This window comes from Madurella fahalii (assembly GCF_045866475.1).
Source record: "Madurella fahalii IFM 68171 DNA, scaffold_1, whole genome shotgun sequence".
Taxonomy (NCBI): Eukaryota; Fungi; Ascomycota; class Sordariomycetes; order Sordariales; genus Madurella; species Madurella fahalii.
The window spans coordinates 1823271-1835952 of record NW_027263971.1 but is presented as its reverse complement, the minus strand read 5'-3'; the positions used below and the strand labels follow the sequence as shown (position 1 = coordinate 1835952).

The following is a 12682-nucleotide window of genomic DNA, read 5'->3' as shown; positions in this document are numbered from 1 at the left end:
CCGCTGTCAACCGCTGTCAACCGCTGTCTAGTCCCTCTCCGCTCTGCTTAAAAGGAAACAAATACAGGTCCGTGTCTAGGAACCAGCCCCATCAAATTTCCCAAGTGCAGGTAACATACGTGTGATGCCCTTTTCCCTGAACGCCGTTAATGGTGATACTATACATACAGGACACAGCCTACAGCCTAAAGCCTCTAGATACCAATCGTCCCTGTGGCACAACAAACATCGTCCCAATGTGTTTTTTGGAAGGGTATTTTGTCATCCGTTCTCATTCCGTAACCCATGTCCTCACCCATAACTGAAATCCACCGGAATCCTCCCCCGCCTTCACTTAGATGACCACCTCCGCGGTTCCAGTCTCGTTGTGGTGCTCCTCCGTCCCGGGGAGAACCAGGTCTTCGCCGCCGCTCTCGTTTACAAACTTTCTCTCGCTGACATGCTCTTTCGCCGCGTCGTCGGCCGTCCACACCTTGTCCTGGAAGGTGCCGCGTTGGCCCTCTTCGTGCATGAAGGGGCAGTTGCGGTTGGTGCACGGGTGGTACTTGCAAGGCGTCTTGATGTGCGTAAACTTGCAATGGGGTACCTTGCACTCGCCGCCGTTCCGGCAGGCCGGCATGGTGGGATGTCGGAACGGGCAGTGGGGGTTCGCGCAGTTCGGGAAGAACTTGCAGTCCTGCTCGCCCTGATGCGCCATCTTGGTGGCCGGTGACGGGTGGCGGCCGACGCACTTCCGATTCTTGCAGGCCGCGCCGTAGCTGCATACATCCTTGAGGTCGATGGTAATGCCGGGCGGCGCCGCCGGCGACTGGTGAGCAAACTTGCAGTCTTTATTTTGGCAGCGCAGGTTGAACCGGCAGATGGTCTCGTCAGGGTTGGGCGCTTCGCGCTTCGCCTGTCCCATCTCGGTATCCTCGCCTTGCGGAACCCCCTGCGCCTGGCCTGCTTCCGAGTGTTGTTGTTGTTGTTGCTGCTGCTGCTGCGCCTGGCCATTGTGCTGATTATGAGCCCCGCCGCGCCGGAAGTGACTTGGTCTCCCACCCCTGTTGCCTTGGCCATGGCCGCCGTGCGGTGCTATGCCGTTTTGTTGCATGATGAGTTGTTGCTGCATCTGCTGCAGCATCCGGTTCTGCTGCTCCATCATCGCATAGATGTCGGGTTGCATGTACCCGACGCCGTTCGCAGGGTTCATCCCGCCCATCCCATTCATAGCCGCCGGAGGGCCACCGGGCATGCTGCCCATGTTGGCCAGTCCCGCAGCGATGTTTGCAGCGCGAGCGTTGGCTGTCCGCGGTTGCCTGCCAATACCCATCCTTGGCCCGGCCGGTGGTCCCCTCCCAATCCTCTCGTTGCCGGACTGGGGGCGGACTCGGTGAAGGACCGAGTCATGTGTCCGGTCAAGTGCACGGTTGATCTGGCCCATCATGCGCTTCTCTCGGCCGCCACGGGCATTGCCATTGCGCATCGCTTTGGGCCCAGTTGGCCTGTTGTCTGTTAGTATCACGCCTGCTATCCGCCGAGAAAGCGCTAGGAGGACTCACGCATTTAGCCCGGTGGCGGACGCATCTGACGTGGCATCCATGCTGACATCAAAGCCGCCGTCCATCGAGTCTTCTTTTACTCCGTCCATGGCATCGCCGGCCGGCGAAGTCCCAGACCCTAGCTGGGTGCTGAGGGTGTTGATCTGCTCAAACAGCCACTTTGCGAACGCGGGAGCCGTCTGGTCGTCAGGGCCAAGCCCAAGCAGGTCGCCCGAAATCTCGCCGGCAATCTCGGCTTCTGTCTTTCCGTTGGCGAGCATCAGGACGAAGTACTCGGACATGGCTGCGCCTTCAGCGCCAGGACCGGCCCATCCTAGTTCTGCGATCTTGCCCTGGATGGCCATGTTAAGGGCATCCGCGAGCGGCGTGCCGAACGCGACCTCGACAGACATGATTGCGGATAATGAAGCGGCTACAGAGCGATAGAGGTCCGATAGCTGGGGAGTGGTTGAGGCCTTGGGTTGCGTCCGCGGGGCTGGGAAACGGAATCGACGCTCGGGCAAAAGTCGAGGTTTCTGCAGTGGCCAAAGCGAGCCTCGAGACGCGACCGTGGCGATTCTGTATGCGCGCGAGACTGTCGAAAACGGAAAGGGTTGAGATCTACCGGAAGCAATGCGCCATAGGATTGATATAGGTTATCTAGGGCGGATGCGTTGTCGAAGGTAAGGATCTCTAGGTCGGCGTGATGTTGGAAGATTTTCAAGATGCAAGCGTGGAGCCGAATCTCGCGAAGCTGAGCATGTTGCGCTGAGTTCTGCAATGGTGTGGCTGGTAAGCAACCGGTGGCGCATTTGAAAGTGGCGCGAGTCACGTGGTATGGGCATCTGTGGCGCCCTGATTACTACACAGTAGCGGGGCGATCGCTCTGACTGTCCTTTTTTCGTCATTAACTTTGTCATGCAACTTTTCATCATCCCGAGCCGCCAAAATTTGTCATATACCGGCCCGCACAATGCCGAGAGTGACAGGTTAACAAGGGACGGCTGTTTGTGTCCAGGCTCAAGATCACATTATGCACACTGACGTCTACCATTTATCTGCGCAATGAGAATCTGTAGAGGGCGTAGCAGCACCTGTGAACATAAGTCAGGAAACTGAGAAATGGTAAAGAGAGACTGAATATGCCGTGGTAAGTCCTCTAGCAAGTGTAGGACGGTGTCCGCGGCCGCCGTGTCTTAGACTTGTTGAAGGTTCCATCCCGTAACTTAACCAGCAGAAAACGGCATGGTAGTGCCCAAGTCATGTTACCAAATGATATGTAACTGGAAGGCCTCGGAGAACACCCGACACGCTGCCTGCAACCCTCGACGCGCGCTTAGTCGGCATGGCGAAGATGTTGTGCTCGGTCGTTTTGTGATTGGCTACCGGTCGCACAGAGCCTGCCCTCTGTTCTCGAGCGGAGGTTGCTTCGCATCGTGTGTTTGCTTTGCCAGCGCTGCAAGTTTGCCCACTTGGCCCGGCGTTCATTCCAGTGCCCCTCATGGTAGCTGCAGTGCAACAAGAGCAGCCCCTTCGTCTACCCACCCGAAAGGATATTTTGGGGGCCTGCGCGGGCCGTGTCTGTCGGTGCAGACATATATGCCCCACCGAGATCGCCAGACGATCTTCCTGCTCTGGAGGCTATGGGGTGACCGAATAAAACGAAACGAAACGAAACCTCGGCGCCGAAAGTCGCAGCTTCGGTTTGCATTTCAGCTCCAGCCCTTTGATGAGGTTAAGACGTGGAAGCCTCTGAAGCGACCCGGGGGTTTGTTCTTGTTCTGGGACGCGGTCCTCTGCAACTGGTAAAGTCTATTCACTCTTCGGCTCCGGGGCAGACGTAACGTTGCGCCACGTACAAGGAGCAGGCCAGATTCGGATCAGCACTTTTCTCCTTCCTTTCCCAAACGGCGACAAGCAACAAGCCGGTGCTTGTAGTGGCACTAAGCTATGCTGCATCCAGCCTTTTGGATTCTCGATCGCCCGTAAGACAACAGGCGCACACGCAGCCGCAGCCGGCAGGTCGTCTACCCGCCGTTGCATTGCACAGTCAACGGCTGCGAACCTGGACATCATCGCTGTCCATCCATCACCCATCCACCGCAGACCACACATGACCCTGGACATTACTCTACCTCTGCACACTCGGGCTGCGACCATCCTGCGCGCAGCAGTACAACGGTACCGGCTGATTGGGGACCCGTCAGCCAACCAACCTTCATTCCATATCGGCCTGTCTCATTAATATAGCCCAATCGAGCCTGCAAGCCGCGAAACCTGTATAAACATTCAAGCCCCTTCCCGGCCTACCCTCTCCGGCCCCTCTCGTCCTTCCTTTCCTCACGGGGTCTCACCACCTCATACCCGACACCCTCCTGTCGTCATCTCCGAGGCACCCACCCATGACCTAATCGTCAACATGTTTTCACCGGTGCTTTCTTTTCTCTGCGTCGTGCTCGTCGCGCTGCATCCTGCCGCGGCCATCTGGCCAGCGCCCCAGAGCTTCACCAAGGGCAGCTCCGTCCTGTATCTGCACCAGAACATTGAAATTACCTACAACGGCGAATTTGTACGATGGAATTCCTCTCCCAAACCTGGCTACCCCGAGGTGGGGCTGAATACTGAGCATTTGATGTCCCAACAGATTCCATACACATATGGATACACACCCAATCCCCTGACTAGCAAGGAGGTAGTCCAAGCTGGCGTGTCTAGGGCGCTCGCCAGCATCTTTGACAGCAAATTTGTGCCGTGGAAACTGCACAAGCCCCGGTCTAACTTTGAGCCCGACCTATTGCAAGGCCAGAAATGGATGAGGACGCTCCAAATTGTCCAGACCAGCCAGGACCAGCCCAGTGCATTCAAGCCTCTGGCCGGCGAGGTTGACGAGTCGTACAACCTGACGGTGAGCGGCGAAGGAGATGCCAAGCTGACAGCCGTCTCGTCGATTGGCGTCCTCCGCGGCCTCGAGACCTTTACACAGTTGTTCTACCAGCACTCGGCCGGTACCTTCTGGTACACGCCGTACGCGCCCGTTTCGATCCAGGACGCACCCAGATTTCCCCACCGCGGAGTCATGCTAGACACGGCGCGCCACTTCCTCCCCGTGGAAGACATCCTCCGGACCATTGAGGCCATGGCCTGGAACAAGTTGAACCGCCTGCACGTCCACGTGACCGACTCGCAGTCATGGCCGCTCGTGATTCCCGCGCTGCCCGAGGTCTCGGAGAAAGGAGCCTACCACCCGTCGCAGACGTATTCGCCCGCCGACATCCGGAAGATCCAAGAGTACGGCGTCCACCGTGGTGTCGAGGTCTACTTCGAGATTGATATGCCCGGCCACATTGGCGTGGTATCCCTGTCGCACCCGGAGCTCATCGTGGCGTACAACGAGCAGCCGTACTACTGGTGGTGCGCGCAACCCCCCTGCGGCGCCTTCAAGCTGAACAACTCGGCCGTGGACGCATTCCTCGGGACGCTGTTTGACGACCTGCTCCCGCGGCTGGCGCCGTACGCGGCCTACTTCCACACCGGCGGCGACGAGCTAAACAGGAACGACTCGATGCTGGACGAGGGTATCCGCTCCAACGACTCGGCGGTGCTACAGCCGCTGCTGCAGCAGTTCATCGACACGCAGCACGCCCGCGTCCGGGCGGCCGGTCTGACGCCCATAACGTGGGAGGAAATTCCGCTCGAGTGGAACGTCACGATGGGCAATGACACGGTCGTGCAGGCCTGGCTCGGTGGGTCCTCGGTCAAGCAGCTGACGGGGATGGGCTTCAAGGTGATTGACAGCAACTACAACTTTTGGGTAAGCCGATGCCCGGTTTTTTTTCGAGTTGCTAGAATCAGGATCGAATGCCGGCTGACTCAAACACACAACAAGTACCTCGATTGCGGCCGCGGCCAATGGCTCAACTGGGACAACGGGCCCGCCTTCGAGTTAGGCTACCCTTTTAACGACTGGTGCAACCCCACCAAGAGCTGGCGCCTCGTCTACTCGCACAACCCGGTTGCCAACCTCACGGCTGAAGAGGCCGAGCTTGTTTTGGGTGGCGAGGTGACCATGTGGAGCGAGACGATTGATCCTTCTAACCTTGACACGCTCCTATGGCCCCGCGGCAGCGCGGCGGGCGAGGTGCTCTGGTCCGGGAGGACGGACGCGTCGGGCCAGAACAGGAGCCAGATGGAGGCGGCCCCGAGGCTTAACGAGTTCAGGGAGAGGATGGTGCTGAGGGGAGTCAGGGCTTCGCCGGTGCAGATGACGTTCTGCACACAGGGAAGTCCGGAAGAGTGTGAGTATCCTTTGTAAGCTGGTGGGTTTTTACCTTCGCCAGCAGGAGAGGAATGATATGGAAGTGATTCTGGGGCCTGGGGAACCGGCATCGGTGCCGCTCCGACGCGATGGAATCGGGTGGCGCTGGGTCTAATGGTGTTTTTTTTTTTTTTTTTTTTTTATTCTTTTTCCGGTGCGCGTCCTTGTAATTACCTGGATACCCGATGGGCGGGCGATGAGTAGTAGTAGGTAGTAGTAGCAGTAGCATCAGCAGAGGTAGCAGTAAGTTTAGCGGGACAGGAAACGGAGCACCATAATTCACCGACGGCTCTGAGCCTTGCCTTGTGCATCTCACCAGGGGGAGCTTCTAAGCTGGCCGGAACGCCTCCGTGTGGTGAACCTTATTCGGCGGTCCCCGGGCCTCTGGACAGGTCGGACACAGCAGAGATTCCGAACTCCGAACAAGCCGGAGACCGAATGCACCGCTCTCACGACGGAGCAGGAGCCGGCGGAATCTCGTGACGGGCAAGCCGTCCTCCATTTACAGGGTCATGGGCCAGTACGTCGTCCTCGTTGTGCTCTTCTGCATGGTTCGTTCGTGGTAGTCCCCCGCCCAAGGTACTGTACCTTACCCACTTTTGTCCGAGTCCTATGCGGGGAAGTGAGAGAAGGTGGGTAGATTATACTGTCTTTGGCCGAGGAGGTAGCAAAGCAGGCATGTGAAAATTTGGTCTACTGTTCTGGAGTCCGATGACGTGCATATGCTGCAAGCATTCAGGAGCACCCTGTGCAGCAAGAACGTCTGGTGCCCTCACCCCCTCTAAGGCACACCTTACGTGTAGGAACCTAGTGTAATTTCTAGTGTTTGACTCCCCAACTCAACGGTGAACTATTACAGACATTAGCAGGCAATGTAATCTCCACCCAACGCACATGTCACTTAAAGCGTTGCGGGGCAGGGTTTTAGCGGGCTGTAATTGCTTGGGGGCTGCACTGGCTTGTACCCCCTGCCTAGTACTACACGTAATCCGAACCCATCACGTCAAGAGCCCGTCCTGCGTCTGGTTCAAGCGGCGCGAAGACAAGGACTACCGACCTAGTCGCCATAGGACGACTTCAGGATGTGTAATCTTCGTACTCCAAATCCGTTTTTGCGGCTAATTTAACTATTGTGCATGAAACAGACGAGCACTGCCGGGCGAACCATTTGATGCAGTGAAACCACGCGGATCCGAGGGTAGGCTTCGGAATCCTTCCTTGAGCTTATTGCAATCACAGCTTGGTCCGAATTCGACGACAAAGGGGGAAAAAGACGGAAAGGTTTTCACCGGGACCAACCCGGAGTGATGGAAATTCAGCAGCGGACAAAGGTACCAGCCAACGACAGCGGGCCTGCCGCTTAAACTTGGCTGAATCAACGGTTTCCCCGCTTTTCGAAGTGAAGAAGCCTCGGCACTGCCGCCTTGGTAAATTACTGTACTGTACGTGCGGCCAGCCCCCAGCCCAGTACGTACAAGCACCCGGCTCAGACAGAGTGGCCCTGCCTCTAATCCGCACCCGCGCGTAACCACGCCAGGTGCGAGGCGTATTCGGGACCCGCAGAGGGGAAAGGGTCGATTTTGAACCCTCGGTTGCAGAAACAAAGCTGTCCAAGCCATGCCGTGCCATCAGCTAGGAGCGAGAAGAGGTTCGATCGGTTCGATTCCGACGGCTCTGTGGGGTCTCAATGGGGTGCCATCGTCGTCCCCCCTTGAATCCGCTAGCTGGCGAGCTCTCTCGGCCACCCTTCCCGGTTCCCTCTCCACTTACTGCGTAGCAGTGTCCTCCGCCTCCTGCGTAGCGGCGCTCTCCACCCTGCCCTGTGAGGGTTGGCCAAGATGCCTACACTACGGATTTCGGGCTGTGTGTCATGCCCGTTCACCCCGCAGAACCTGCAGTTGGCCCAGGATGGTTCTTTGTTGGTCCTATACGTATAAGCGAGCATGGCGAGACAGATAAAGGGAGGGTCCGGGATATTATTCTCGCCACCAGACTACTGTCGTTTACCGTCCCAGCTCTCGGATATGCACCTTTACACGGTAAACGAGACGCTATCATCCGGCCGTATCTAAACAGTAGGAGACACTTGCTTGTCCTCGGTTACTCAACAGCGTTCCCTTTCCGGAGCTGATACCAGTTTCGAACATTTGGGCACACCCTCCGGTTCAGGGCCCCATCAGACGTTGACAATCTGTGCTAGCCCATCCGTCCAGATGGGCCACGCTTGATTCCGTAACAACCAGGAATTCAAGAGCTTTTGACACCCTCTCATTTCGCCCGCTGCGCCTGCTTTTAGCTCAAGATGGGGCTGGTCGAAATTGTTGCCGAGCATGTCTCGGTCGGGTCAGTCCTGGTACTCGTACCAGGCCTGCTGCTAAGCTACATCCTCATCAATGTTGTGGTGCTGCCGCTATGGGAGGAGATGAAATTGGCGAGGATGCCGGGTGCAAGGCCTCCCAAGTTCAAGACATATCTTCCCTTGAGTGAGCATCCCCACCGGCTCTCTTGTCTGGGACGGTAATGGTGCTAACGCGACAAGATCTCGACTTCATATACAGGAGTATCGCCTCAGCAAAGAAATATGAGAACCTTAGCTTCTGGCAGTCCATTTTCCGCGAGATCAACGCTGACACGGCCGAGAGCCGTATTGCTGGTCGTCGCCTCGTCTTCACCATCGATCATGAGAACATCAAGGCCATTCTGGCCACCCAGTTCAGCGACTACGGCAAGGGCGAGCCCTTTCACCGGGAATGGAAGGCCTTCCTCGGCGACAGCATTTTCACCACCGACGGCACCCTCTGGCACAACAGCCGTCAGCTGATCCGTCCCCAGTTCATCAAGGACCGTGTCAGTGATCTGCACGTCTTTGAGAGCCACATGCAGACCTTGTTCCGCGCCATCGCAAACGGAGGCGCCCTGAACGGCGAGGACCAGCCTGTTGATATCGAGGCGGGCAACGGGAAACCGGTTGACATCAGCGACTTGTTCTTCCGCTATACCCTGGACGCTGCCACCGACTTCCTCCTGGGTCAGGATGTCAAGTCACTCAGGTTTGTCTTCATTCCACTTGGTATCTCAAACAACCCGTTTAACATGCTCATTTCCCTCCCAGCAACCCCCATCAGGAGTTTGCCGACGCTTTCGGCGAGGTTCAGCGCGTCCAAAGCCTTGTCAGCCGTGCCGGACCCTTAAACATTCTCATCCCACGCAACACCTTTAACCAAGGCATGAAGATCATCAACAGCTTCATCGACCGGTATATCGACCGCACTTTACGCCTCACCCCCGCCGAGCTGGCTAGCAAGAGCAAGAGCGACGCCGGCTACACATTCCTCCACGCCCTCGCCGGCTTCACCCGGGAGCCGAAAGTCCTCCACGACCAGCTCATCGCCGTGCTGTTAGCCGGAAGGGACACCACGGCCTGCACGCTTTCATGGACCATCTACGAGCTCGCTCGGCACCCGGAATGTGTCGAGAAGCTACGCGCAGAGATCTTGTCAGTTGTCGGACCGACGAGGGCGCCGACGTACGAGGATCTCAAGAGCATGAAGTACCTGCAGAATGTGATGAATGAGACGCTGCGGTTGTACCCCGTTGTTCCGTTCAAGTATAGTCCCCTTTAGGTCCCTTGCTCCTAAGAGATAATACACATCTGATACTAACACGCACACCCCGCCACTAGCGTCCGCCTCGCCCTCAAAGACACCACCCTCCCCCGCGGCGGTGGTCCCGATGGCTCCCTGCCGATCAAAGTCCTCAAGGACACGCCCATCGCCTATTCCACACTCGTCATGCAGCGCCGGCCGGAACTGTACCCGCCGCCCAGCGAGAAATTCGCGCCCATCGAGGTCTTCTCGCCAGACCGCTGGTTCCACTGGCAGCCCAAGCCGTGGCAGTACATCCCGTTCAACGGCGGGCCCCGCATCTGCATCGGCCAGCAGTTCGCCCTGACCGAGATGGCCTACGTGCTGACGAGGCTCTTCCAGCGTTACGAGCGCATCGATAACTACATGGGCGAGATTGACGGCGGGAAACCAGCGCTCAGGGCCGAGATCGTGCTGCAGCCTGGGAACGGCGTCAAGGTTGCTTTTTGGGAGGCCAGGAAAACGGCCTAACTAAATTATAGAGGGCTTCCTTTTCCTTCCCTCGGTTGTTGTTGGCTAAGGGATGGGATCTTGCCACTCGGTTTGTCACAGTATATCTTTGTTCTCGGCTCAAATGTATGAGGCTTCTTAAATGATCTATGTACGATATGAGGTAACGTATGGAGGGTTGGCTGGGTTATATTGGAATATCAGGGGCAGGCGACGGTATTGCTCATGATAAATCTTACTGAAGGGTTTATCTAAGTTTTCTCCTTGTGGTCCGGTGAACTTTAGAATGCAATTCAACAAAGTGTAGCCAAATGACTAGAGCTCCGCTCATCTATTCGTCTACTCAGATGCCAGATATATAGTGTCGATCTACTCGGTGTAACCACCTTGAGGGCTATCCGAAATAACGTTCTGCATGACCGATGATACCGCAACTCCCTGACGCTAAACAGTAGCCACTGGTTCATACCCCGACTTCCGACTTAAAGCGTATGATATATTCTGCAGCTTAGCTGTTTCGAAGAGCCTAAAAAGTATGCTCCCCCGTCACATCTTATAACTCTCCTTGACGGCCTCACCAAACCGCCTTATGGCCTCGGTCATATTCTCGGGTGTGGCCGCAGCAAACGTGGTGCGGAAGAACAGACCGCTCGGCGGGGTGTCCTGCTCGGCGCGGAACCAGGACCCTCGGGCGACAAGCACGCCCTTCTCCAAACAGCTGTTGAAGATCTCCTCTTCAATCTCCAGAATAGTCTTGCTCGAGGCGTGCGGATGTAGTTCATGGTTGACTCTTAGCCAGTGCTATCACCGATCAAGTCAGTAACACCGCACTGTACAGACCACAGGAGGGGAAGTAAAAGAAAGGGAAAAAAACTCACAAACATTCCCGCCCGGGGCGGGCTCCAACTGACCACCTCCTTCGGCAGGAATTTTTCGCACGCAGTCACCATGACATTCCGCCTCTTCGTGTACTCGCCCCTCAGATTCATCAACCACCTCAGATACCCCTCATGTCCCCACCGCTCATCCAGCAACTTGTGCAAAATCACCTGGGAGAAGCCGCTCGGCCCCTGGTTGGCCACCTCGGCGTGCCGGATGAACCGCTCCACAATCTGCTCCGAAGCCGTCACCCAGCCCAGCCTGGATCCGGGGACCACGACCTTGGAGAACGAATCCATCCTGAGCACGCGCCCATCCACATCCATGCTCAGCAGCGTGGGTATCAAGCTGTCGAGGAAGCCGTCCACGGAGGTCGGCAGCTCCGCGCCGGGCTCCTGCATCTGCAGGTAATAATACGGCTCGTCCTCGATGATGAAGACGTCGTGGCGGCGGCAGACGTCGTACAGCTCCCTCCTGCGGCTCTCGCCCTGCGTCGCGCCCGTCGGGTTCTGCCCGGATGGCACCGTGTACAGGACGTGGGGCTTCCTGGCGCCGCCCCTCTGGCGGGGGTCCCAGCGGGCCAGGATGTCGTCCATGCACTCGGGGATGGGGCCCTCGCGGTCCATGGGCACGCCGACGACGCGCACGCCGAGGGGCGCCGCCGTCTCCAGCGCCGTCGAGAATGAGTACTCCTCGGTCAGCAGCGCGTCGCCGCGCCGCCCGTCGCACAGCATGCGCAGCGCCTGCTCCAGCGCCCCCGTGCTCCCCACCGTCAGACACGTGCGCCAGTCGGCGTAGGGCGGCGCGCCCACCAGCTCGACGTGCTCCGTCACGAAGCGCGTCATCTGCGCCGAGCCGTTGGCCTGGCCGTAGTTGAGCGCGATCGAGAGGTCGTATTCGCTTCGCGGCGGGGTGGAGAGGGAGGAGGAGGAGGAGGAGGAGGAGGAGGAGGAGGAGGCGTCGTACTTGCCGATGCGGATGTCCTCACCATACGAGGACACGGCGGCCTCCGAAAAGTGAGGCGGCGTCGGGATGCGCAGGCTCAGCGAGTCGATCGGGAAGTACTCCGGACAGGGGAGCCCGCCGCCTAGGGAGATGAGGCCCGGTTTCTTGAGGTGCTTGGCGGCTTGCTTGAGCTTGCACGGCTCACGGAGGAGGGATTCCTTGCTGAGGTGGTCTACTCTCGGGGGCGGGGGGGTGGTTTGGTTAGCTTGGTGGTGGTGATGGAAGAAAAGGTTTGAGTAGAGGCGGCCTTACGGTCCCATCTCTTGGCTTTGGGCTTGCCTATGGACTGTTTGTGTACGCGACAATATCTCGTATTAGTATCTAGTAATGGCTTTTCAGATTCGTAATGTGCAATCGATTATTGAACAAAAGGAGTCGGGGTGTTAAGTGAGAGCGGAGGGTTAGGGTTAACTCACGGGAGCTTTAAACATGTCGGCGTCGCTGTACGCTGCCGTCGGGGCCACCAATCGTCCGGCCTTTGCCCGTCTCTCTTGGATGTCGGCGATGGTGACGCGCTGCCGGGGCATCACGGGCAGCACCGGCTCGGCCTCGGGCAGCTTGGCCGCCGTGCCCAGCACCTCGGAGCAGTCCCGGGATTTCGAGTGGAAACTGGAGACTGAGGGTGCCAGGAGACGGCGGGTGCTGCCCGGGAAACCGCCGAGGTTGGGATGGAGCGTGGTGCGAGTTGGGTGCGGTGAGCGCCGGAGGGCGCCGACCCGGATTGCGCTCCGCATTGCGGAACCGGGTGCGGAGCAAGCCGGGCAGAAGCGGATGACGGGGCTTGAAAGACGGATGTGCTCTTCAAACTGACCAAAAAGCAACTGACGATAGACGATACGGCATTGACACTCTGAAAACGGTAGAATTGA

At 57.8% G+C, this 12682-nt stretch overlaps 4 protein-coding genes across 4 annotated transcripts; 2 read left to right on the top strand and 2 right to left on the bottom strand.

Moving 5' to 3' along the window:
* Positions 1 to 334: 334 nt before the first annotated feature.
* On the bottom strand, positions 335 to 1933 carry MFIFM68171_00560 (uncharacterized protein; the record flags this gene model as incomplete). The annotated part of the gene is made up of 2 exons (XM_071055982.1): positions 335 to 1484; positions 1542 to 1933. The coding sequence occupies 2 exons, from the start codon at positions 1931 to 1933 to the stop codon at positions 335 to 337; spliced, it is 1542 nt and encodes a 513-aa protein (XP_070912083.1).
* A 2006-nt stretch (positions 1934 to 3939) lies between these two features.
* On the top strand, positions 3940 to 5832 carry NAG1_1 (Glucosamine-6-phosphate isomerase (Glucosamine-6-phosphate deaminase) (GNPDA) (GlcN6P deaminase); the record flags this gene model as incomplete). Its single annotated transcript, XM_071055981.1, has 3 exons — positions 3940 to 4089; positions 4165 to 5331; positions 5407 to 5832. 3 exons carry the CDS (start codon positions 3940 to 3942, stop codon positions 5830 to 5832), a joined length of 1743 nt encoding a protein of 580 aa, XP_070912082.1.
* A 2305-nt stretch (positions 5833 to 8137) lies between these two features.
* Positions 8138 to 9950, top strand: MFIFM68171_00558 (Cytochrome P450 alkane hydroxylase; the record flags this gene model as incomplete). The annotated part of the gene is made up of 4 exons (XM_071055980.1): positions 8138 to 8318; positions 8375 to 8885; positions 8948 to 9442; positions 9518 to 9950. 4 exons carry the CDS (start codon positions 8138 to 8140, stop codon positions 9948 to 9950), a joined length of 1620 nt encoding a protein of 539 aa, XP_070912081.1.
* A 525-nt stretch (positions 9951 to 10475) lies between these two features.
* Positions 10476 to 12547, bottom strand: ARO8_2 (Aromatic/aminoadipate aminotransferase 1; the record flags this gene model as incomplete). The annotated part of the gene is made up of 4 exons (XM_071055979.1): positions 10476 to 10730; positions 10808 to 11985; positions 12066 to 12099; positions 12230 to 12547. 4 exons carry the CDS (start codon positions 12545 to 12547, stop codon positions 10476 to 10478), a joined length of 1785 nt encoding a protein of 594 aa, XP_070912080.1.
* Positions 12548 to 12682: the final 135 nt, after the last annotated feature.